The sequence below is a fragment of the Lonchura striata genome, chromosome 19 (assembly GCF_050655825.1).
Source record: "Lonchura striata isolate lonStrDom1 chromosome 19, ASM5065582v1, whole genome shotgun sequence".
In the NCBI taxonomy this organism is placed as follows: domain Eukaryota; kingdom Metazoa; phylum Chordata; class Aves; order Passeriformes; family Estrildidae; genus Lonchura; species Lonchura striata.
This window is the reverse complement of record NC_140721.1, coordinates 8,637,808-8,663,323: the sequence shown is the minus strand read 5'-3', so window position 1 is coordinate 8,663,323 and position 25,516 is coordinate 8,637,808. Positions and strand designations below refer to the sequence as shown.

General features: G+C 45.3%; 2 protein-coding genes across 3 annotated transcripts in view; both read right to left on the bottom strand.

Moving 5' to 3' along the window:
• Positions 1-837: 837 nt before the first annotated feature.
• NCF1 (neutrophil cytosolic factor 1) lies at positions 838-10,263 on the bottom strand. Its single transcript, XM_021541728.3, has 11 exons — positions 8,896-10,263; positions 8,377-8,457; positions 7,986-8,061; positions 6,594-6,759; positions 6,406-6,461; positions 5,980-6,102; positions 5,498-5,605; positions 4,577-4,694; positions 3,863-3,970; positions 2,199-2,341; positions 838-1,298 (listed from the first exon to the last, which is right to left on the bottom strand). The coding sequence occupies exons 1-11, from the start codon at positions 8,965-8,967 to the stop codon at positions 1,180-1,182; spliced, it is 1,170 nt and encodes a 389-aa protein (XP_021397403.1). The 5' UTR covers positions 8,968-10,263; the 3' UTR covers positions 838-1,179.
• Positions 10,264-14,852: 4,589 nt separating this feature from the next.
• The window catches only part of GTF2I (general transcription factor IIi), a 98,303-nt gene continuing 87,639 nt past the window's right edge, over positions 14,853-25,516 (bottom strand). For both annotated transcript variants that reach the window (XM_085557585.1, XM_085557587.1), the window contains exons 41-49: positions 25,031-25,083; positions 24,351-24,458; positions 23,453-23,536; positions 22,467-22,650; positions 21,508-21,536; positions 20,003-20,077; positions 18,617-18,655; positions 16,283-16,357; positions 14,853-15,372 (exon numbers count right to left, since the gene is read on the bottom strand). In XM_085557585.1, coding sequence (XP_085413711.1) covers positions 16,299-16,357; positions 18,617-18,655; positions 20,003-20,077; positions 21,508-21,536; positions 22,467-22,650; positions 23,453-23,536; positions 24,351-24,458; positions 25,031-25,083 — 631 coding nt within the window. In that variant the 3' untranslated portion in view covers positions 14,853-15,372; positions 16,283-16,298. The remainder of the gene's footprint in view (positions 15,373-16,282; positions 16,358-18,616; positions 18,656-20,002; positions 20,078-21,507; positions 21,537-22,466; positions 22,651-23,452; positions 23,537-24,350; positions 24,459-25,030; positions 25,084-25,516) is intronic.

Here is a 25,516-nt window from a genome sequence, read left to right as displayed (position 1 = left end):
AACACCAAGCCCAAAGCGCATGCGCCACCTGCCAGGTTATCCACAGGACTTGTGAGGAAGACCTTTGGCCTTCCTCCAGCAAGACCCTTGTAAAGACCAGGAGACTCCATAGCAACAATGGAGCATGTGCTGTGCAGAATACTCATGTAGATTTCAATAATCGAAAATGGGAGATTTACAGGAAATATTGATGAATATGTATTAGCATACAGTATAAAAATTGTGTGTGGATTCTTTTGCCTTCTGTACGTGAAGTAGAGTGGGAAGCCCTCCGTGTACTCCAGTCGGTTTTCCTTATGCTTTATCTGAACCACTGCCAAATTTCTTTTTGTAACTACTGAATTATATTTGACTGTATTATTATTTTATACTTCAATTAAAATTGCTGCTAAATTTTAAATCTTGTGGTTTATTAAAGGACATATAGGGACCTCATTTATAACACACCTAAACCTACACCCCGACCTAGACCTGAATCTAAACACACCCCCAGACCTCAATGTGGACTTAGACCCAGCTCCAAAGATCAAAACTGAAACCCAGGTCCAAACCCAGCCCCATCCCAAACCCAGACCGAGATCACACCCAAAGCCAGCCCTGTCTGGCACAGCGATGGCAGGGCTGCCTGTGGCCGGAACCAAGTGCAGCCATCCCACCACACTCCATGTGTGAAGCAGCCCTCTCTCAACACTAAGCCCTCACTCCAGGAGGAAGCTGCTGTCCTTTCATCCCCTCAAATAAATTTCCTCACTGCCAGCATCTTTTGCAAGAGTTCCTTGCCCAATATCCACCTGGAGGAACACCTTTCCTGCCGCCATGCCCACACTGCTCCTCACAGTCTGTCAAGTGTCTCTCCTTTATTGATGAAAACCACAAAAATAATTCAAAATACAAAGAGGTATTAGAATGGCATCTAGAGATAAGGACTTGGTACTTATAAGGAGCTGGTAGAGCAGGGCTGGTCCCTCCTCAGAGTGCAATCAGGACACCTTGGGCTGGCTGTGATGGAGGATGAGGGGCACTAGGCCGGGCTGATACGGCCGCAGCCTCCCCGGCCTGTGGTGGCTGCCACAACCACCTGGATCCTTGGATCCCTGGATCCCTAGATCCAAGCCCTAGCTGCACAGGAGCTGGAGGAGATGAAGCTTTGGGTGGCTGGTGTAGGGGCTCACAGGATCCTCACAGGATCTTCCTCCACGTGCTCTCAGTGCAGCGGTTCAGGATGAGGTCTTTGCTGGGACGGGGAGGAACAGCAGGTTGAGCCTTGGGCTTGTTGTCCTCTGGTTCATTTTTCTCAACTGCAAGTAAAAAAGGTGTACAGATGGATCAGAGCTGTTCACCACACACCACCCTCATGAACATTCAGCAGCTTCCTACATCATGGCCACCAAAGCTCCTGCCTCTCCCCCTGTCCCTGCTGCATGTAGTGGTTTTCCTGTAGGTCATGGTGTCAGGACATGCCCTCCAGTGCCCACTGGGAACTGTGTTCAGGGAAAGCCTGCCTTTAGGTCTGCATGAGGTCTGCCCCTCTTTAGCTCTGGGGAGGTACTGTGTGGGGTCTAGCAGATATAAAGGGTAAACCTCAAGGACTACCTCTCTCCTTCTTCATGAAGAGACACTTTTTACAAACACTTGAACTGGTAGGACAAAAGGGAGTGGTTTCAAACTGTCAGAGGCCAGGGTTAGATTAAATATTAGGAAAAAATTCTTTTCTGTGAAGGTAGTGGGAAACAGGTTGCCCAAAGAAACTGTGGCTTCCCTTTCAAGGCTAGCTTGGATGAGGCTTGGAGCAATCCAATCAAGGGGAAGCTTTGAACTAATTGGTCTTTAAGGTCCCTTCCTACCAAAACTGAATTCTAGAATTCTATGATTCTTCATGTAACACTTCCTTCTGGGGGCTCTGCTGACAGCTAACATACATGGCAATTGCAATGGTAATGGCAGCATGGGGGAGGTTAGGTGCACGAAGGAAAGCACAGGTCCCAAATGTGGGCTGACCTCCTTCAAGGACCATATTCTGCTCTGTCTGACCTATAGCCAGGGGTGAGAAAACTCGTTGAAAGAAACACCTCCCTGCACAGACTTTCCCCATGGGAAAAGGACAGATGGGCATGGTGTGACCTCAGTGTGCCACCCTGCTCCAGCTGCCAGCACTGCTGGGGGACAAGGGTCAGGATTCCATTTCCATTGAGACTTACTGATGACATTGGCCTTGTTCTGGGAATTTCCCCTCATTTTCCGCTGGTTCTGGGTGTACTTCTTGCTGTTCCTCCTGTAGGTCTCCTGGCTGATTTGCTTCCGGCCCTGCTTGTGGATGCTCTTCACATTTCGGATGGTGGATCTGCAAGGAGTGAGAAACAAAACTTTCAGTTTTCATGCTGGCAGCTCTCACACCACACACCTCCTTTCCCCTCACTTCCTCCTCTGCTTCACCCAAACCCCAGTTTCTGCTTTTGGGTTTTGCCTGGTGGATGCCATCAGTGAGACACAATCTGCGATGTGTTCAGAGGCAGCTGGATGGGGCTTTGCAAGGAACCACTGAAGGGTGAACCCTGAGCACAAATCTGGAAAGTAATGATAGGGATTGGTGAGGAAGATTGGGTGTAAGGCTGGAAGGATAAGATGGGTATGAGGTTTGTCCAAGAAAGCCCCAGGAGTGATCTATAGCTCTTTGATGAATGAACATACAGCACCTATCCTGGCCACAAAATTGAGGTCCCTGGTGTAGGGCTTGGCATGGCTCCCTGAGGCTCCAATACAAGGGAGTGGAGTGTGGGGCATGTGTCAGTGTGCACCCGGATGTGCGGTGTTCAACCCACAGGAGAGAAACTACTGAGAGAAGTGAAAAGCTGAGCAGCCTGGGGCTGCTGCAGGGGAACCCCCAGCACTGGGGACTGTCCCCAGGCAGGCAGACAGAGGCCCCTGCTTTGTCTTCAGTACCACGGCAGGAGTGAGGTGGTTCCTGATGTCCACCCCATGGCATCGTCCTCCTGCTCTTCTCAAAGAAATGTGCTTGTCTGCCTTCAGCCCCTTCCTGGTCTGAGCACATACCCCACATCATAGCAAAGCTCTTGCCCACAACAGGTCACCACATTCACAGTGGGGCTTGGCCTGGCTGCCAGTGCCGTGGAGGCAGCAGTCACAATGGCAGGGAGACAAGCCACCGTCCTTGGAACAGGCCACTCATCTCCCCCAGGGCTACCAGCAAACATCACTGTGTTCAAATAAGTGGATCTGGACCATTTTACAGTGTCTCACACTCAATCTATGCTCCAGCAAAATTGGATTTGGAGAGATTTTATAGCAGGCCTGATGTGTCATCTTGCAGAAAAAAAGAGATAGCAGCAAATTCTGCACTTTTTAGTCATTCCCTTTGTACTGGAATTCGTGAATTATTATTGCTTTTTATCTTTTTAATCAAAATAAAATCCCTTGCATTAGCTCAAATCTTCTCATTAGATTAGGCCACTCGGCAGCTTTATTTAGCCAAATGTCTCCTTGCCTCTGAAAGATTCAGTGCACACACTTAGGAAGCAAGAAAATGGCCAATTTGAAAATTAAACAAAATTCGCCCAGAAAATAAAGTTTGCAGAAGGACAAGGAGAAATACACCTGACGGGTGGACCTGTTGGAACAAGGATCTTGGAGCCCTGCATCAGCAATGCCGGGGTGCCTGTGGTATTTGGGGAGCACAGAACTGGTGGGAGGACAGCCCTGCTTTGTCTGTGCCCTGCTTACATTTCTCCAGGCAGCTCCTCACTGACAGGGCAAGCAGGTGACACCACAACAGCCTGTCTGGTTTAATTTCATCTCCCTCAAGGAAGAGGCAGATGTTCTGCCCTTTACACAGAGCTTCTCTCACCTCCGTGGGGGAGCACCCCGGTTCCTCAGCTCACTCTTCACAGAGGTGTTCACCTCCCCAGCTTTCTGCAGGTACATGGAGGGATAATAACCTGTGGTTTCATCCTTCCTGCAGTGCAACATAAAGCAACATCACTTACAGCCATGGCTCTGCAACCACCTCCTCAGTCCAGGAGAGAGATTTGATCATCTTTGTGAGTGGTCACAGAGTCCCAGAATGGATTGGTTAGAAGGGACCTTAAAGTACCTCATTCCAACTCCCTGCCACAGGCAGGGACGCCTTCCCCTAGAATAGGTTATTCCAAGCCCCATCCAACCTGGCCTTGAACTCTTCCAACTCAGGACATTCCATAGTCATAGTTCAGGCCTGTCCCCTCCTGGTGCCATGTGGGTTACCTCTCATGTTCCTTGCAGCTGGGATGAAAGTTGAGGTTTAGCAAGGCAAAATATGCCAGAACAATTAGAGGCAAAATAACAGAGACATGTTTTCTTTCCATCTGTCTCCTTCTTGGATATTTCTGAGGCCCTCAGGAGAGGAATGTTTAGTATTTGGCAAAGAACAGACTCTGGAAAGCAGCCCTGCAAAAGGGAGTGCTGGGCAGTGGCACCAAAGATGCCGTGCCATGGCTTTCAGAGCCCTGATGTGGAGCACCATGGATGCTCCCTTCCCTCTGCCTGAGTGCTGCTGGCCTGACCTGTTTGTGGCATCTCTCACCTGATGACCCACCAGCCATCAAGAAGCTTGTGGATGACTTCAATGGTATCACCCTCCTTGAGGGTCAGCTCATCCTCTTCCACAGCAGTGTAGCTTTTCTGGACCACGTATGCTTCACCTACACATGAAATGGGGATGGGGATCATGTGCTGACACCTCAGGGATGGGGGCTCTGCCTCCCCAGCCACTGAGGAGGCACCCTACATTTTAGGCAAGACTCAGGGTGCTTCAGGTTTGGATTCAGACTTCACCCAGTTTTGTCATTGCCCATGGCTCATCCTAGCCCCTTCATCTTCTCTCCAGAAGAAAACATTTGGGTGCAAGCAGAGGAAGCACACCTATCTCTGCTTGAAAGTGTGCTCAGAATTCAAGTGATGAAGTAAGGCAGAAGGAAGTGTTGTGCTAATAGAGGCTTTTCCAGTGTTGTGAAACCCACAAAGCTGAAGCCTGTTGAGCAATTGGCACAAGTCTGCAGGATCCTTCCTCTGTTCCACATGGTAAAGCCCTGCTCTCATGGCAGGGTAATGCAGCGGGCAGGGAGCAGGGCCGGGCCCTGATAAGGACAGCACAGAGATGAAGCACTGGGAATGCCTGTGCCTGATTTGGATGCTGCACCATGCTGTTCTAGCAGAACCCAGCACCTCAGCCTTCACCCAGCCACCTCAGCATGTTCACTGGGTAAAGAGCAGCCAAAACAGAAATCTAATGCTGAGTTGGAGGTCATGGGAAGCTCCAGGGTTGACACTGATGCACCAAGCCATGAGATTTATCCCTCCTGGCACTACCTACACCAGCATCTCCCTGCCCAGTGATTCTGCTCAGTCTGAATTGCCCAGCTTTGCAGTGAGCCATCACATTGGAGAGCTGCAGCAGGCTGTGCTCTGACACACACACACACACCCTGTCACCCCAGCATTTTACCTGCATAGTTAGGCTCCTGCTCTTCAGACTCATCAGGACCATCCATTGGCTCCAGATAGGCAGCAGGTACCCAGCCTCGTTTGTTCTTCAATTGACAAAACCACCAGCCTGCAAAGAAAGCAACCATGGGCAAGAGTGTTGTGGGGAGTGGCACCAGGTCTGGCCAGGGCAGGTGCAGGTATCTCCATGTCCTGGACCAAGGGACAGTGCTGGGGCCAATCTCTGCTGACATGGTGCAACCAGAGATCTTGACCAGTTCATCCTGCTCCTGCTGGGCAGGAAGCCTCACAGGCTGAGGCATGGCAAGGGTGTTGCTCAGTTTTCTAGAACTGCCCCTCACCCTCAGCCTGCACTGCCATAACTAGCTCACATGCTGTGCTTGAACACAAGATGCAAGGGCAGTACTCACTCCTGCTGAAGTTGTGGCAGGGAGTGGGCTGGGGGCTGGCCCTCAGGGGCTCTGCAGGGGGATGGACACATACCGTTCTCACTCTTCTCCACGACATCCACCATGTCCCCAGTTTTGAGAGCCATCTCAGATGTGGAGCTCTTCTCATAGTCAGCGATGGCTCGGTACGTTTGCAGCACAATGGGGCCCGTGATGTCTGCATGAGAGAAGTGACAGATGTTCCTCCTCCAGCCCCCAACCCAGAAACACTCTATTCCAGGCTGGCCAAAAGCAGCCCCAGGACAGCCCAAAGTGCCCTCCCAGCCTCTTTCAGCCCCAAACCAGTTGGATTTTAGGACAATGACTCATTCCACACAAGGATTTGGCTTCTCCCCAGCTGCAGCTCTGGCATAGCAGCCATGTTCTTAGTGAGTGTATCTGCCATGGAATGACAACCTCTCTCCCCAGCAGACTTTGCTGCTGTTGAGGCAGCCACTTGCAGCCCTCTGAGACCTCTTACCAGTGGGGCTTTTCTTGGAATCCTTTGTCAGGAGGAAGACCTCAGGCTTCTTGATCCTAGACAGGTCAGAGCAAAGGCAGCTCAATGCCAACCAGCCCTATCCATCAGCACCCTCCCTGCAGGCTACTGCCAGCATCCAAGGCCAGGAATGCAGGATTTCCCTCCAAATAGCAGGCAGCTGGACTCACTGGCTGTCTGTGACAGGGTTCATGTCATCATGACGGACCTTGAAGAAGTTGACCACATGCAGGCACCGAGAGATCTTGTGGGGTAGGTTGACCAGTGCGTAGCAGTACTCAGCCAGTGTGCCCTGCCTGTTCTCAGTTGAGCGCTGCCCATCAAACCACTTTGGGGCTGGGGGAGAGGAAAAAGGGCTCAGAGAAAGCAGACAGAACGCCTTGTTTTTAATACTTTCCCAAGCACACTGCTCTGAATCATTAATTTTGCCCTGCAAACAAGTGGGTCTGGCCCTGAGGAGCTGCATGGCTGCATTGTGCCAATAAGGTGAAGCTTTGTGGGAGCACAGCTCCTGCAAGCCCAGAAATGATCCTGTTTCACCCTATTTCAGTTTTAGGGTAACTCCTACACGTGTGTTCAGACTAAGCCCAACTGCTGGGCCACAAATACAGCAGATGCACCAGGGCACCAAGAGGGGCTCAGGGGACCAGCCTGCAGTCAGAGGAAATATGTTTTGCCTCCCCATCCCACTGCCTATGGTATTCTTGACTCCGGAACTCTAAAATACTGCTGGCAATACCCTGAGCAGTGCTGAACCACATGATGGGAGGTGATTTTGTGTGGTCAGTGGCACGCCATGTCCCCCCAGCAGTCTGACACTTGTCTGGTCCCAGTGCTCTCAGTTCCCCAAATGGAATAAGGATGCTTTGAACAGCCCCAGCACAGTGGGAGGCAGAGTGATGGAAGAGGCCCAGCGTGGTGGCTGGTGTTAGCCCAGCTGCAGTGGAGCCCCCCAGACTGGCACCCACACTGCTGCATAGTGCAGGTCACTCTTCCTCCAGAGATGTCGACCACATCTGCAGCTCTTTTTCAGACTCCCTTTTGCTTCCTTTAAAGCAGTAAATTAAATAAAATGGGGAAGTTTTCTGACATGCACCTTGCTTGGAGACAGTCAGCTGTTTGGATCAGTTCATCCTCTGTCATTGAAGACATGTTGCATTGTTTCATCTTACACAATTTGTGTGTTGCCATACAGGCATTAAGCCAACTCCAGTGATGGTGTCACCAACAGAAGGTTCAGCTCAGCTCCACTCAGTTCAGCCTCCCCAAAGCCAGACACTTGGCACCAGCCAGGGGTCATAGGGGTCACAGCTGATTCTTCTGGACATGCCTCTGGAGTGCCTTCAGACAGGAAGGACAGGGTCTGCAGGGCAGCTGAGTGTTGGGAAGAACCACTGCCACTGCTCAGATCTTTCTGGGGTTTTGATTTCAAGCCTCATGTACAGGAAATACTGCACTACCCACTTGACTGGGAGGCAGCCAGCACAGCTCAACCCACCAGGGGATTTCCCAGCTAGCTGCAATTTCTATTCACCCCCCCAGCCACGGTGCTTGCCCCTCACCTGGCAAGTGCGGGATGATCCGGTTCTCGATGTTGATGTCCCCGGATTCAATGGGGAACATCTCCTTCAGTGCTTTCTGCAGAGCAGAGCCAGGCACAACAGTGAGGATGGCACCAGGGGAACCCCCTGTGACACCCACTCCTCTGCCCCTGGCTTGACTCCTTTCCTGGTGCTTGCCCTGCTGCCCCCAGCATGTCTGGGCTGGGTCCCTCACCTCGGCACTCTGTGCCCAGGGACACAGAGCCAATGGCTCCCACCTTCAAGGGGCAAAAGAGATCGGAGAACTGGACTCGGGAGCCTCTTTTGAGCTAGGTTTGCTTTGAGGCAGTTTCAGATGACATTCACCCTCCTTCTTCCCCACCCCAAGCCTACGTGTCCCGCGAGGACTCACATGGAACTCGTATATCTCAGTAAAGCGGCGATAGACGACCTTTTCGGAGAGGTCATTCCACTTCACCAGGAACATGTAGACCTGAGGAGCAAAGCAGAGGCTGCAGTTTTGCAGGCAAGTGGGACGCCACTCCCCATTGTGCCCACAGAGCCCTGTGGATGTTCCAGTTTCAGACAAAATTGAATGTTTTCCTTCCACCACCCCAATGCAACTAGCTCTGCCTTGCCAGTAAGTAAACTGGGCACTAGGGGAGTTGTAATGGATGGAGAGGGGACAGAAACATGCATGTGGGTGGAACACAAAGAGGAAAAAACCCTTTCCAAGACTGCAAAATACCAATGGCTTGCAAAGGAGGTGCCTGATGTCTTGTGTGTTCAGGACGGTTTAGTCTGTGGCTGCCTGCAGCTCATGTTATCAGCCATGACCCCCTTGAAATGAAGCATTTAGGCTCTCAGTCACATCTCCCTAAGGAAATTCAGTCCTCAGTCCTCACATGCCAGAACGCTGCTGAGTACTCACATAGTGCTGGCTAGGGAAAAACCTTTTCTCGTAGCCCAGCAATTCGATGTGCCGGATGAAGGCGTCCCCCATTGCTGCTCCTGCCCGCAATGCTCTGCTGCTGCTCCTGCTCCTGTTCCTGCTGCTGCTGCTTCTGCTGCTGCTCCTCCTGCTCCTGCTGCTGCTCCTGCTCCTGCTGCTGCTGCTTCTGCTGCTGCTCCTCCTGCTCCTGCTGCTGCTCCTGCTGCTCCTGCTTCTGCTCCTGCTCCTACTCCTCCTGCTCCTGCTCCTGTTCCTGCTCCTGCCTGTCTGGGCGCTCTCCCCTCCCCTCTGCCCTCGCTCAGCTCTGCCGGCTCTTAAAGCCCCGGGGAAGCGGAACTGCCGCTGCAATAGCTCCCGTAATTTTTTATTTGCTGTGGTTCGCACCGAGTCGGTGCTTCCCAGCCCAGCCCCTCCAGCGGCTCCAGGACTGGGGAGGAGCTGAGCTGGGAGGACTCGGGGATAAGCTCCGGGGACCTCTGGACTCGGAGGACAGCGAAGGGTGAGGGCCAGGCTGGCTGCCCTGATAGCCACAGGACTCCTCTGAGCGCTGCTGCTGCCCCGTGGCAGGGTACTGCAGCAGAGGGACAGGACAGGTGCCTCGGATATGGCAGCCAGAGGCGCCTTCCCCCTCTGTCAGAGCTGAACGAAGCCTGCAATGCACTCCCCGAGCCCCGGGAACGGCAGTACTGTCTGTGTGTGTGCGAGTGGCAGGTGGGGAACCTGGGGCACAGCACAGCCAGGAGGGAGCCCCTCCCCTGGCATCACCGTTTCCTTTCAGTCACTTGCTGCTTCTTCAACATCTGCCACCAAAAGGTTCCTTTGAGGAGCCCCCGAGCACCTAAGCCAGTCCCAGCCCTGCTCGCCACCTTACCTGGGCACAGGGCTGAATGGGAGGGGACCCCAGGCATAGGGAACCCCCCAAGTGGGCTGGAGACAGATCCCTGTGTCCCGCTGCGACCGCAGGAGAGTTCCCTGCTAAGCCGTTCTGGAATGCCAGGGCACCAGCTGCATTCATGTCCTCCTTCTCCATCCTCAGCCCTGAGCAGAAGGATCAGAAGGGATGTGAGAGCTGCAGGGATCAATTCCACACTACAAAGGTGTACCCAGGAGCGCTTTTGTCCCCACCAGGGCACCCTCAGTTACAGTGGGCACCAGAGGCAGGCTGTCACCCGACAGAGCCAGGCTCTGCTCTCCACAGGATCCTCGGAGGAGCCCAGCTGCAGCCAGCTGTGAACACTCAGCTCCATTCCCTCTGAAACCCAGTGTGCCCCATGCAGCCAATGTCCCCAGCTCGTCACCATGAGCTGGGTGTTAGAGCAAACCCGGCCCCACACTCAGCCAGGAGCAGAGGTGCCTCAGGCAGAGACAGCACCCCTGACCCTGGCAGGCAGCAGCCCCAGGCCAAGCAGAGCTGCCAGGGGCTCTCCTCACGACCAGCAGCAGCAAACCCTGGCACAGGATCAGCCCAATGCCCTTGTTAGCTTGTAAAGACAAAACTTGCTATGGCTGCATTAAAAACATCAGATACTAACGACAGCCCTCCCATGGAACTTGGGTGGGGTACTTGCAGCTGTGCAATACTAAATGGTCATTTACATTTGGTTTCTTATTATTTTAACAGGGGGACTTCCCGATATGCAGGGGAAGTCCCTTGCATATTACACAATCACAGATATTAAAAATAATCCATCCAGGGCTGTTTGGATTCTGCTCTGTTAGTCACCAGATAACTGCTGCTTATGCAGAGCTCCATAATTTGTCATAACAGCTAATTTCATAATTACAATTGTTTGTACTAAATTTAAGACTGCATTACAGACCGTACATTTCTGGAAAACACTTAATTCACATGTTTCTTCCTGTTTCCTCATTCTTCATCTTGTGATGTGAGAAATGAGAGGTTTTTGATGCGCTGTCCGTGAAGGATTAGTTCACAGTGCAACACCACCTCTAACTCTGTGTGATACATTACTGAGTGTTCCATCAAATATCTCATAGCTAGTATGTGTCACGCAGCAAGATTTTAGAAGAAAATTCTCAAAAGAGGAACATCCCATGTGAACAAGCCAAGTTCTGTTTGTTTTGCACAGTCTGGGTTTTGGTAGCAGGGGGGCTACAGAGGTGCCTCCTGTGAGAAGCTGCTTAAAGCTGCCAGATGTCCAGGAGAGCCAATCCCTGATGGCTCTGAAGATGGACATGCTGCTGGCCAAAGCTGGGACAACTAGAGACGGTGGTAACACCTCTGTGATAACATATTTAAGAAGAAAATCAAAACACAGTGGGGCATGCACAGTGTTTCCCAGACAGAGAAGGGAGGAGGTGAGAACATGTGAGGGAAACAACCTGGACACACCAGGGTCAGTGGGGAAGGAGGGGCAGGAGGTGCTCCAGGTGCAGGAGCTGAGATTCCTCTGCAGCCATGGTGAAGCAGCTGGGCCCCTGCAGCCCACAGGGATCCATGGGGGATGCAGATTCACCCACAGCCCCTGGGAATCCATGGGGGATGCAGAGATCCACTCGGCCCGTGGGGAGGTGCCCAGGCCGGAGCAGTAGATGCCTGGAGGAAGCTGTGATCCAGTGGAAGATTCCTGGAGGAGGCTGTGTCCAGTGGAAGATTCCTGGAGGAGGCTGTGTTCAGTGGAAGACCCAGTGGAAAGAGGGGGTCCCTGCTTCCAGGCTGGAGCAGCCTGTCCTTGGAGGATTGCACCCTGTGGAAAGAGACCCACGTCGCAGCAGCTTTGGGAGGGCTGGGTGCCCATGGGAGGGACTCCCATTGCAGCAGGTGTGGTAGGACTGCTGCTCGGGAGATGGGAACCACATTGGAGAAGTTAAAGGAGAACTGTCTCTCCCATGGGAGGGACTCCATGGTGTCACAGGGGAAGATCTTAGGTGATGAACTCACCCAAACCCCCTGTTCTGTCTCCCTGAGCTGTTGGTGGGAAGGACAGAGGGGTTGGGGGACAAAAAGGTGTTTTTAGGACTTATTCTACTTCTCATTATCCTCCTCTAATTTAGTTAGTAAAAAAAAATCACTGTATCTCTAAGCCAAGCCTGGTTTGCCTTTGGAGTGTTCTCTTCTAGGCCTTTTCTCAACTCATGAAGCCTTCATGAAATGTTCCCCTCTCCTCTGCCCAGCTGTGGCAGGAGAGGAGAAGTGAGAGACTTTTTTGGGTGCCTGGCATCCGGCCAGTGTCAAACCACAAAGTTTGTTGAGTTCATGAACTGATTCATGTTTTAGGAAACAAGGGTGGGATCTGAACACAGGATCCCATTTTGAGAGAGATGGAGAAGATCCACGTCCTCCAGACCAAGCTGGCAGCAGTGCTCTCAGCAAGGCCCCTCTGCTCTGGAGTGGGAACAGCACACACAGGACTTCAGGGAATGGCTTTCAGTCAAGGCTGTTGGAGGTTAAGAGTTTCTTAGGCGAATGGACTATCCTCTTTTTGGCACTGCTCCACCCAAAACTAGTACCAAAACCTCTCAGGATATAAGAGCAGACAGATGGAATAGATGCCACCCTAATCTTCACTCAAAATTAAATTTTTGATTTTTGGTAGTTTAAATTTCAGTTTAATTCATTCCAGAGCCAAGGAAAGCCTTATGTCACTGATAGCACAGAGCTGTTACACAATTACAGAAATGAGAGCCTGCCCCCCTCTTCCTTGGCTGTGAGCCTCTGACAGGACAGACATGAAAAGAAACAAGAAGAGATTCAAATTTTCTATGTAGAAAAATTCAACTCCCAAGAGAAAAAGACTGGCCAGCAACTGCATCACAGAGGTACTGGCTGTCAGGTGGTGGGTATGCTGTGAGAAAAGCCAGGGTGCCATATCTGAGGAATGCCCAGTTCCACCATGGACACCCTGAATGCTACCTCACTTGGATAGAAAATTCTCATTTAAGAGACAGGAGACAGTCCACTGCACAAGACCGGTTTTCAGTAAAACATGGGAATAAATACTTGTCTGCTTCTTCATCACCACAAATCTTCCCTGTTGGGACAAAAACTAGTCAGAACTCTTGTAAGTTACTGGAATTTAATTTATTCATTCATTTATTAATTTATTTATTAGTACAGCCAAGTCTTTTTAGGGCCTATCTCATGTACTACTAGTTTGAAAATGAGTGAGATTTTCATACATGGTCAACATCTTAAAGTCTGCTGTTAGGACTATAGGTAATTTCTTAATATTGAATTGATATTTGGAAGGTAAAAATATTGGTGTAATTATTTTGTCAGACTAATTTCTCTCAACTGGATATAACCCAACATGTCTGAAACCAAAAAGAGCCTTCAGCAATGAGTGCCAGCCCATCAGCATTACTGCCCACCCAGCAGCAGGCCATTCACAATGTCCACCATGTAAAGACTCCAGTCCTTTCAGCAAAACCACTGCAACCATTTCCACTTTATTTTTTTTTCAGCTCCTGCATACAAAGTTTCAGCAGAGCCACTCTGCTGTTACACACTTCACAAGGCAATAGCCTGGAATTATTTCTTTTCCCAGGCCCTTTGCTGTGATGCTGCCCTCATTTTGGGTGAGCACTAACAACTCCAGCAGCAATAGACAGCTGGGCAGGCAGCAGTGCTCCAAGTGCCTCCTAAAGAGGACTGTGACCAAAGAAGGGATGAACCCTCCTCCTTTTTCAGAAGGGAAAGTCAAGCCAGCTGAACCCTGGGGAAAGCTGCATTATGTCATTTCCTCATTCTAAACATTCAGAAGCAAATGTAAAACCTGGTCCCAAACTACTGCTGGAGGAGCTCAGGATGTCTGTTCAAGTGAGCAGCAGGTAAATGTGGTTATAAGGTGGGCAGTGCCCACATGGCTGGGTTAACAGGTAAGGTATGGCAGGTATGGGGATGGCTGTCTGCTGAGGCAGGAAGACAGCATGGCACCAGTCACCACCAGCTCCTACCTGGAGAGAAGGAAGGTAGGACCATGATGAGCTTTTTCAAAATGTCTCAGCATGGAGATAACCCTGCCCCTGCTGACATCAGCAGCACAAGGTCCCAGTGCTCAAGTGGGAGCACTTGGATCTGCATGCTGTGAAACACAAGCAGATGTCCTGTGAGGTCTCCCTCACCTCCAGAATGACAGAAATGTGCTGCACTGAATTTACCTGCTGAATCTCAGGTTGCTCCCACAGAACTGACACTGCACTCAACTGAATTTAAGGCTTCAAAAATTTTTCTTGAAGATCCAATCACCTCACCCACCCAGAGCTGGATTTCAGTCTCAACAGCATGACCGGAACTTACTTCTTTGCTGGCAGGACATAGCCATGCTGCATCATGTTCTACCTGCCTACAGAATTACTGCCAGGACTTGATTTGTTGTAGAAGACATAACTGCATGGACAGTTTTGAAAAACATCAGAAAGGTCTTTTATTTCTTCATCAGGGAACATAATTTACCATTTTTGCATAATGCAATCATCTCACATTTATGGCAGTAAATGAGAAACCTTTGCAAATAACCTGCATTTTTAGAGATTATCATATAGCCAGAACTGTACATCTCTGGTTCGTGAAATTTGAAAAAAAAATTATGTACAGGGTTTTACATGTTATGGTGCATAACCAAGACCACAGGGGGCTTCATTTAATTGTTGTACTCACAGAATATTCTGAGTTTTTGACAAAATAGAACTTAGAGCTGGTTGTAGCATGTTTCCATCACTAGTTCTAGATGAACAGAAGAGCATCCCCCACAGCCTTCAGCAGAAAAGTACTCACACAATTATTGCCTATGGTAGGACTGCAAGACCAAACCCATCATATGTAAACTGTGTGATACTCTGATACAACATGTACTTACTACTTTGAATTAACAGAACAAACTATGATGGGGTTTCATTTCAATTGGTTCCTAATCCACACACTGGAATATTGACCATTTCACAATCAATCTCATTAATGCACACTAACCATCAAGTGGATAATTTTATCTTTTATTTAGGAAAAACATATGAATTGTGATAGATATAATAGGCAAAATTAGCTCAAATTAGCTCAAATATACAGATATTATTATCCAATAAAACATTTAAAATAATAGCTGAAAATTAATGTAGAGGGTTTTTTTCTCCAAAGTAAACAAACTGAACTCTTCACAGGAATTTTTCATTACAAAAGCTAGGATGCATTCAGGTACAGTGAAATTCACCTTTACTGGAAAATGTAGACAGCCTGAGCTATGTCCCTGTTGATTTTAATCCCTGCCATCTCCCCAGCACTGCTGAATCAAATTTAATCCTTAAAATATATTCCAAAGTAAACTCAAGACATTCCAAATCTACAGTCATTATTAGATCAATTCACAGAACTGCTGAAAAAGTAGACATTTCTATATAATAGTACAAAAGGATTTGTATAGAAGATACTTCTCTTATACAGTTATATTACACAGCTCTAGACAGGCTGAGCAGGCTCTTCTCAAAACGGGAAGCTTCTGACTAGGTAAGAGAAATTAAAAAATTAAGTTAGTTTCATTGAAGCCTTGTGCCTTATTACAACTATGAGCAGTTTGTATTCCATTTTCCAGTTCTTTAGGCCTAAATTCAGCAAGCATGCAGAAGCTGAATATTACTCTCAATAAATATGAGATCAAATGTGTGCTCTAGTGGTCTCTTGTCAGACTTTAGAACAAATATTTATTTTAGTGTAAATTCAGTGGATGGCCCAAAGCATCCAAAACTCTGAACTACTGCAGCATCAAATTGTGCAGCCATTGCTCAGACAACTTTTTTGTGACCTTTAATTGACAAGTGAGGTAGTTTTTTGTATCTCACTGGCTGCAGTGCATCCCATGACATTTGGGTACTGTAAATTAGGTTTCTCATAAAAGTTTAATTTATGCAAAGAAAAGAAAGAAAACTTTTAAAGAAGGTTGGTTTGTCATCACACTTAATAGCTTTACTGAGTGTCCCAAGGTCAGACAATACTACAATCATAATGAAGAGCTTTCCTGCTCAATTACAATTTGGAAATGCATGTGCATTACCAAGAATAATAATGTTTTTTCACACAACCATGTCAGAGCTTTTAATAAACACTAATTCTCTCAGCTTTCAGTTACTCTTCTTCTGAGATATGTGATTACCATCACACATTTTAGGCCACATTCTTCTAGGACTTCCTTACAGATTTGAACACAGTGTGCTTTATATTGTATTTGGGTAAGAAAGTGCAAAATATCTGACATCTTATATGTGAGAACTGAGATACATAAAATAATTCACAATTAAGTACTGGCACCTTCTGACATTCAGTAGTATACTTCATCTCTCCTTTCCCCAGCCAAAAAAATATAAAAATATTATTCCTTGACAGGTGTTGACTTCAAGAAACACTAAATTCTTTTACCCAGTGTTGATGAGGTCTATGACGTCAGGTCTGGATCTTTCTTTATTTGAAACTTTTCTTCTGTTTCTGTATTATCTGTTAAAAAAAGTAGTCGTGCATGAAAAAAGTGGAATTTCCCCACCAATTTTATTACTGTTTTACTTAAATAAAATTTTATAAAAACATAAGAAGTATTTATTATCTTTTAAAACTAATAATCATTAATGAAAGTGTATTCACAGCAATCTGGTTGTGTGGAAATTACCATTTCCACTGCAAAGTAAAGCAGCTTAGGATCTTAGAGCACTTTAGTTCTTCATGAATGGAAATACAATTGGCATTAGTAGGACTGCTTCTCTCTCAACTAGATGCAGATTTCTGCATTATTCTATTTCAGTCTGTCCAAAACAAATTTTAACCCTACCTGATTTTTAAAATACAGTATCACACAGGAAGGCCTTATGATATGTTTAAAAAAAATCATGTTGGCTAAAGTATTCATCACCTTTTGATACAGTTTTATTCAGTGCAGGGATGCTTGGAGGTAAATCAAAGGAATCTCGTGTCTGTGTGGCACTGTCCATATGACATAGAGCCTGATTCTGTTCTTTTTACAGACAATATAACGTTGGAAGGAAATTGTTTTTTCTCTGGAGTTGTTTGGAAGGTTTGGGGTGAGAGTAATTCATCGCTACAAAACCAAGCTCTTTCACCACATGATCATTTTATACCTTCCAGTGTAGTTCTGAAGTGATTTTTGCCACTGCACGCCTTTTTACAGAAACACTTCCGTAATTACAGTGTCTGAAGCCACTTTTGGATGACAAATTCATAACTATGCTTTTCTATCTCACCCAAACCATTACACTGAAGGCCCCCAGATGATTTTCTTCCACTTGACAGTATTCAGGAACAACTGTAGTTCTTCCTGCACCATCTAGCTTCAGCAATCCCCCAGAATAAAGTTTTGGCATGATAAAGATACCTGATGTTCCAGCCTTCAAAACTGTGAGCATAAAATCTGCAGCTCAGCTCTGCTGTGACTCTTTTAACATTTGCCTTCTTTCTGTCTTGATTGCTACAACAGGGTCAGTCCAAGAAAGACTGACTTAAAACCCTTGGAGTGAACCTGTAACTCAGCTTGTAGCACTCACTCTGGCTGAGAATGTTCTCTTGGCTTAGAGTTCAATGACATGACAGGGGGAGTGAAGCAATGGAGACTGGAAAGGGAATTTCCATTGAAAAGGCTACAGAAGAACAGGAGCTCTTTTGGAGCAGTGTGAGCAGGATTAGGGAATGAACCAAAGTTGAGAGTCTCAGGATGAGAAGTGCTGATGCACAGCAGCTGCCATCCCAGGGCTCTTGGCTATGTTGCCATCAAGCTGGCACAGACACATCAGCAAACCCTTCTTGGGACCATCTGATACAAAGGCAGCACCCCAGCAAAGTACAAGAGCCCCCTGGATCACCTTGGAACCACAGCAGGGACAGCTGTGGCCATCCAGGGCCAGGCTGGGTGCAGCAAGGGCAGCATTTACAGGAGCAGAGCACACAGAGACAACAACATCCCAACTCTCAGGTCAATCCAGCATTTCTAATTCACCAAGGCCACATGCAAGAACACATGGGGGATACAAAACCTACAGCTTCCTTGATCTTACATGCATCTATATACAGAAAACACTTCAACAAAAGGGGTGTCAGGCCCTGGCAGAGGCTGCCCAGGGCAGTGGTGGAGTCTCCATGCTTGGAGACATTTAAAAACTGGGTAGATGTAGCTCTTGGAGAGATGGTTTAGTGGTGAGCTTGGCAGTACTGTGGCATCATTCTGACTTGATGCTTTCTGAAGGTTTTTCTAAACTAAATGATTCTACAATTCTATCTGAAAAGGATACAATTCAAGTGTATTCTTGGACAACAGGAAAGTTGGATGTTTTCTAGAATTTAAGTGCTAGAACAACAATACTCCAGTCCCTTGCCCCCAGTGTAGTGTATCCAAGCCAATATGGCATTCAGAGTTCCTGATGATGGCAATCACTCACTTGCATCAATTGAAACTACTGCACTGAACAACTAGATGCATCATTCAGGATATGAAGTCACTCAGAGCCTATATATAGGCATGACTCAACAACCATTAAGAATTCATAGAAGTCCTTTGTAAAATTATTTGAATAGTAAATTTTGCTGCTAAGTATTTTTCACATGATGCAGCATGTTATTACTATAAATGAAGAAATGTGCCAGGAACCAGTAAAATACCTTTTCTTGGTTTTGACTGACCTGACTTTAAAAACAGATGCAACTTTGTTCAGCATTACTTAAAAATATTTGGTTTTAACTGGAGACACTTACCTTCTATAGATACTTCTATTTGGCTTGGTTCATCTGGCTCTTAAATGAAAAAAATACAGTCAAATGAATATGAATATAGTTTCAACAAGATTAATCAGATTAGGGCAATTAGGTTTTCCTGAAAAAAGCACCTAATTTTTCTTAACCAATCTGACTCATATCTCTTTGACTGAGATAGATTTGTGTAGCTATCTATAGACTGCAACAAAATATAAAATATCCCCAAACATTTATTACAATCAACTATGTAACTCTTTATCTTCTAAGAATGGTTCACTGTGGCAGACATATCACCAAAACCCAGAACAACACAATGTGCATTTGCACAGAATACCAAATTTAGAACAGCTTAAAGAGAGTCACCACTTCTCCTAAGCTTTGTCTTTGATGGCAGGTATGTGTACTTTGGGGCAGAGTGGGAAGGTGCGTAACAGAGGACAAGAAGTATGCTTTAATTCCATGCTGAGTTTTCTACTATCTCTGCATGGATTGTAGATGAACATGTTCTGGGAAAACCATTTAACCTTTTTAACGCTGCAGATGTTAAGGACCAACAGACTACAGCCAGCTCACAAACCACCAGCAACTGATCTGCTCCCTCCCACACCTCCACATGGAAACAGAGGAACCAGCAGTTTCCTTTACAATAATTTTCATCGTACAAGTGTCCCTTACTCTTAAAATGTTTATCAGATGTTTTCTCTTAATTTCCCAGCTTCTTTGTATAATGATTTATTCAGTCAACTGCAGAAGTTTTCCCCGCACTACACCAACTTAGGATACACATTTTTAAAAGGCATATATGAACATTTAGAAGCTGAACTGGATGAAAGCAAAGTTGCCCAACCACATTTACTTTAGTTAATTCCCAGCCCAAAGCTAAGTTCTCTGTTCAGACTATAAGACAGGTGATGTGTGTGCAGTCCCAGCTGCAGTCTAGCAGGGGTTACAGAGCTTGGCAGCAGGCAGAAACTCCATCCAGACCCCACTGCCAGCTATGCAGGCAAACTTCACTTGGCTGTACATGCAGACATGCACACATTTGAACTAAGCAGACATTAATAAATGGATGCTGAATTGCCTTTACACATTGCCCCCACTAATCCTTCTTTCCAGTCACTCATCAGCTGTAAAAATCAAATCAAGGAACACAACAATGACACATCTTGAAGAAAGTAGAGGCACTTTCCACTAATGTTTAACAGCTATTGAAGTTATTTAAAGTTTAACAGTTATTAAAGTTAACAGCTATTCATTTCTCAAAATGAAATGGCTCATCATGAGCACCTCAGACCTAGGACATGACTGCTAATGATATCTGCCAATGAGATGCAGAACTCCATACCCCACCCCTCCTGCAAGGACACGTGTCACACTCTGCATCACCTGGTAGTGCTGCTGTGGTAGTGGCTGCTGCTGCTGCTGGTGATTCTGCTTCTGCTTCAGCTTCTTCTAGCAGCTCTAAGATGAGGCATAATCATTGTTTTACTTCACAATGAAAGTGGTTCACATAAACAGGTTACTAACATGAAACGTCACATGAAACTCCTCACATGAACAGGTTACTAACACTGTGACTGAGATGCAGTTCAATTTTTTTCCTGTTACAAGAAAAACATTGCCTGTCTTGCCTGCAAGCACCAAAAATTTCCTCTTAAGTTTCCACAAGTTCTTTAGATGAGAATAAAACATCATGCTTATAATGAGGCTCAGAGCCTGTCACTTGTTCACCTTGGTATCCATCAGTATAAGATCATTTTGATCACAATTAGTGGATTGATTTTGATCATCATCAGTAGAAGATCATTTTGATCATAATTAGTGTCATATTATTGGCAGATAATGCCCAACCCTCATGTGCCCCATGACCAGTCTGCTCCCCCAGTCCCAACACACATTGTTGACAACTTATGCTGAGCTGACAACAGCTCAGTGGATTCTTTAATTTCTATCTGAATTCCGTGGAAATACCATTACACATTTACTTGCCTGAAGGCTCCCCCTTGCAGAGAGACCTCTCTGCCACCTCAGAAGTGCTCCTAGGTCTGTGAGCAGGTCAGTGGGCTGCAATATCCTCTTGAGGACATACAATATCCTCTTGAGAACATCTCACACTTGCAGTGCATGAACAATATTCCAGTATTGTTACTGGAACACACTGGTGGCTGAGTGTATTTGAACAAACACTGGGTTGCTAAGGCTCCAGCTGGGTGAGGCCAGTTGTGACAGCTTATTTGGCCTCTGAATTTCTTATCGGACATTGGCTCACAAAGAACACAACACAAGGGACACTGTAGTGACAGTCTTTGTGGTTTGTTTTTTCTCCTAAATTACATCTAACAACCAGGTCACAATTATTTTAGCAACCAAAATATTATACCTTTCCCTCTCACTACCCCAAGCAATTTCATTGTGAGGGCCAAATTGGCCATGGCACTTCAGCTAACTACAGCCTGACTCTCTAAAAAGTTACAGTTTCAGCAGAATGCAGAATTTTTCACTGGAACAAGGCTGTGCAGCTATTGGAAAGCTCTTGCTTACCAACTGCCACTGTGATGGATTTAAACCTACAACATAGGACCTCTCATCTAAGTGTGTTGCTCCATCAGGATCCTAAATTTCTCTTGGACTCTGCAGCTGAAAAATCAGAGTCTTGCATTTTTGTATCAAGTCAATGCTAATCTTATGCGATTTAAATGCAAATTTATTCCCTGCCCTCAAGCTAACTGTACATATGTGTTTAGTCAGGAAATCTTAATGAGAAATACACAGGCAAGAGTTATACAGAGACCTTAACAACTTGGGGCCTCTGCCACTAAGACACGATGTAGAAAATAAATCTTAGTAGGTTACAAAAATACATTTGTCATCAGTGTCTCATAAATACTTACGATTGTTAATCACAAGTCCTGGAAATGGTCTGGAAAAAAAAAAAAAATTACTGGTTCTAAAATGCACTGCATGGCATTTCCTCCCAATGTAACCTCCCCAGACCTTCTATAACAGAGGTCATGCTAAAAATTAAAAGAAAGGCAAGTAAAACAGAAGAAATAGTAGCTCTTAGGGACTTTGGTTCTTCCAAACTTGCATTTTGAAAAGTAACATGTATGGGAAGAGCTAAACCCTTCCCTTGGTCACTGCTACTTAGCAAGGGCTCACCTCTTCTTCAGGGTTCAATTCAAAAACACATCAAAGTCTTTCTGGTTAGAATATGTCATGATTAAGGGTTGAGAATTCAGACTCCTTAGTAAAATCTATGAAATTTCTCTCTAAAGATAAACTGAAGCTTTTAAACTCCTTTGAATTCATCTGTGATTTGAGAAGTTACAGAAATCGATCAATTTTATACTTTCAACTCCTCCTGAGAATGATTGCAAAGTTTGATCTGTTCTGCTTCAATGCATACTAATTAACATTGGGATGTGTGTGTCTGTGTATGTCTATGGAGATACACACATACAAATGAAATTCCCTTATACTATAATTGGACAATATTGTATTTTAAAATATTGAAACAAAACCAATGAGCTTTTGTTTCAAAACTTGGTATTATGACTGGGAGAGCAAGGCCCAGAAAACGATAGCACTTTTTTACATATTACGATTAGATTTAAACTCAAAAGACAGCTTGCTGTAATATGCAGTATTAGTAATATGCCTTTTGTCATACTAAATTGGACATGTCCTCCTTCATTCATGCTAGGAACATCTGGGCTTCCTTTAACCTGACATATTGTAATCCAAAAAGAGCCAACATCTTTTTAAAGATGTACTACTACAACTTCTTTTCTCTCACATTTATTCCATCTACGGGGCTGTAATCATGATCTAATTAATGGCAACTACATACCTAATGACAGTAAACTTGATAAACTCTGCTGATTCCAGAATCTTCCTCATTGAGTTGAGTTCCAGATAACTGGGTGCTTTAAATGCCACACCTGGAGGCATTCCATCCACCAACACACAGCCAGGGTTGTTAGTGATTTTTCTGTATGGAACTTTCACAGGAAAATTCATACCAGTGGCTTCACCTAAGTGGGAGAGGTTGTATTTATTTTCAAACCTACAGTATTTATGATTACAGTGAAGAAAAAGTCCTCAGATGATTAAGAAACAAAATGCTTTCTATCAGATCTGAAACTATGAAAATTCACTTGACAATAAAATTATTACAGTGTTAGAAATGAGGTTCTGGATTACACTCATGAACATTACTATGAGAGCATTAGTCACAGTTTAAACTCAGACAGTTCAGCATATGAATAACACAGGTTCTGCTCATAGAGAACAGGATATAACAGGAGATAGCTACACAAAGGAAATCAAAGCATTTCCTGCAATGCTATGAAAAGCAATTCAACACAGCACAAGTGAAGGAATTTCAGATAAGGAAACCCAGGTAAATGCTACTGCACAATGCAAAGTAAAAAGCCCAAAAGTATACACAGCAGAAGGGTTAAATTGAATTTTTAAAGTTACTCTAATCCCAAGTATTAAGAGGTCAGGATTATGAAGCCCTGAGAAGAACCATGGACTTCCAACAAAATAAATACTTCATCTGTGTTGACACAGGAAAAAGGAAAAGGGAAGGGGAACTCTGAAGCAGCAATCTAGACTCTTAGGACTTTGTTTAATACACCAAACTGTCTACATCACTTACAAAAGATTCTTTTTGGAGTCAAAGCACAACATTCACATGCAATTCTCAAATTTGTTCATTTTAACGACCATATATATAATTCACTGTGAGTGAATATTCATTCAGTAACTGCAGTATGAACAACATTAATTGCACTCACACCTATACAAAAATGGGAAGTAAGAGGCAATTACCAAATTTCTGGCTAAAAAGCTCATTTACTTGCTCTCTCAATTGTCTGGCACTTTCTGCTTTTGGCAGTGGCTCACTTTCATCATCTGGAAGAAATTGTTAGAATAGCATGAGAACTAAGCACAAATTTCCCCTCTTGAAGCTTGTTTATCCCTGCATGTTTACTCAAAGCAGGTATACCCAAAAGCTTCTAAACAGGCACTGTCAATTCCTCATTTTAGTAGTAACACCAAATTGTAGAAATACATACAAATAGATGGTTGCTAAGAAATTACAGAATCCTAGAATGGTTGATTTGGAAGAGACCTTGAAGATCATCTAGTTCCAAACCCCTGCCACGGGCAGGGACACATTCTACTAGACCAAGTTGCTCCAAGCCCCACTTAACCTGGCCCTGAACGCTTCCAGGAATGAATCTAGAAATGTCTAGAGATGATTTTGTAAAGTAATTTAAACCAATAAATTGTATTTTACTTTCTTATGGAACATAGAAAGGTATGTAAAGGTAAAAGCAAAGTGATCATTCAGTAGATTGCCATAGCATGCAACAAAAAAAGCAGTAATTGGTATTAAGACAAAGCAGTTCAGCCTGCATGGTCATTCAATTCAGTTCAACTGCCGACATCTGGAAGTTGCCAAGAACGGCAAATCAATACTTAAATTATTGCATCATAAAAATGTGGATGCTTCTTCAGGTGGTTGGACTAAGAAAATTCTAGAGATGTCACTGATGAGTGTTAGATAATATTTAACATCTCAGCAAAACCAAAAGGTATCTTATGTTCTTTCTTGACTGTACTTCAGCAAACCAGCTTGACTGTAGGAAAACATCAAACTAAGCAGATACCACGAGGAATATAAGCACAAGTATTATGATACCAAACCAGCCAGTATACACACCTTTTATGGTTACTTTAACAATGTTTAGGTCTCCAACACTTGTAGCTGTTTTCACTGAGTTTTTTGTGGTCCTTGCTACATTGGCTTTACTGGGGGAATTATTTTTTCCTAGGAGGATTAATTTAGAAAACATTTATAGAGAGCTCAAAATCTTCAGTCTCATCTATAAAGAAAATATTGCAAAACAACAAATATTGGCAAAGTTTTCAAAGAGGACCTAGTTTCAGCTTCAAAATGGGAGCTTCTCTTCCATGACCTACCTACCTGACACAATTTTCTACTGGCTATCCTGTCTCTGGTGCATGTGTCATTTAGATGATCTACATACTAGGAGTAAATAATTTATCTCTAGACCTGAATAAATCATGTGAATCCTACATTACTGGCTACATTTTGATAGCATGTAGTAAAGAATACATTAGAGGCACAATTATTTGTGAATAACTTAAAAAAATTAATACTCCCTTTTTAGAGCTATATTTAATCTGTAACTAGTAAGTGCTTACCCCATCTTAAAAATAAACAAGCCAACAAACAAAGCAACTGCAATTTAATAGATCTTTCAGGAATAAACAGAATAAATCTTCCAGGAATTTATTAACACCATGCTGCTCTTATAATTAATATTCAACCCTTGAAATAAACTGTTATCTGGAAAGCTAAGCAGTTATAAAACTCACCTTGGGGGCTTTTATCAGAACTTTCTTTGATAGCTGCCTCAAGCATCTCAGGCCTGCAAACAGATTGAACATTTTACATACAATAATAAAATTGTAGCATCAACATTAAAGAAAATCCCATTTTCTAAAAATGGTAACTAAGTGATACTCTCTCAGCCAAAGAGACAGTCAAGAAAGCAATCACTGAGAGGCTCCATAACTTCCCAGAATCGCAGAAATCTTAGATTGGTTTGGGTTGGAAGGAACCTAAAACCCATCCAGTTTCTTGCTCCTGCCGTGGGCAGGGACACCTTCTACTACATCAGGCTGCTCAAAACCCCATCTAACCTGGCCTTGGACACTTCCAGGGATGGGGCAGCCACAGCTGCTCTGGGCCTCACCACCCTCCCAGTGAAATTCCTTCCAAACATCTAATTTTACCATGCTCTCTGTCAGTTTAAAGCCATTCACCCTTGTTCTATCACTACCTGTCCTTGTAACTTCTCT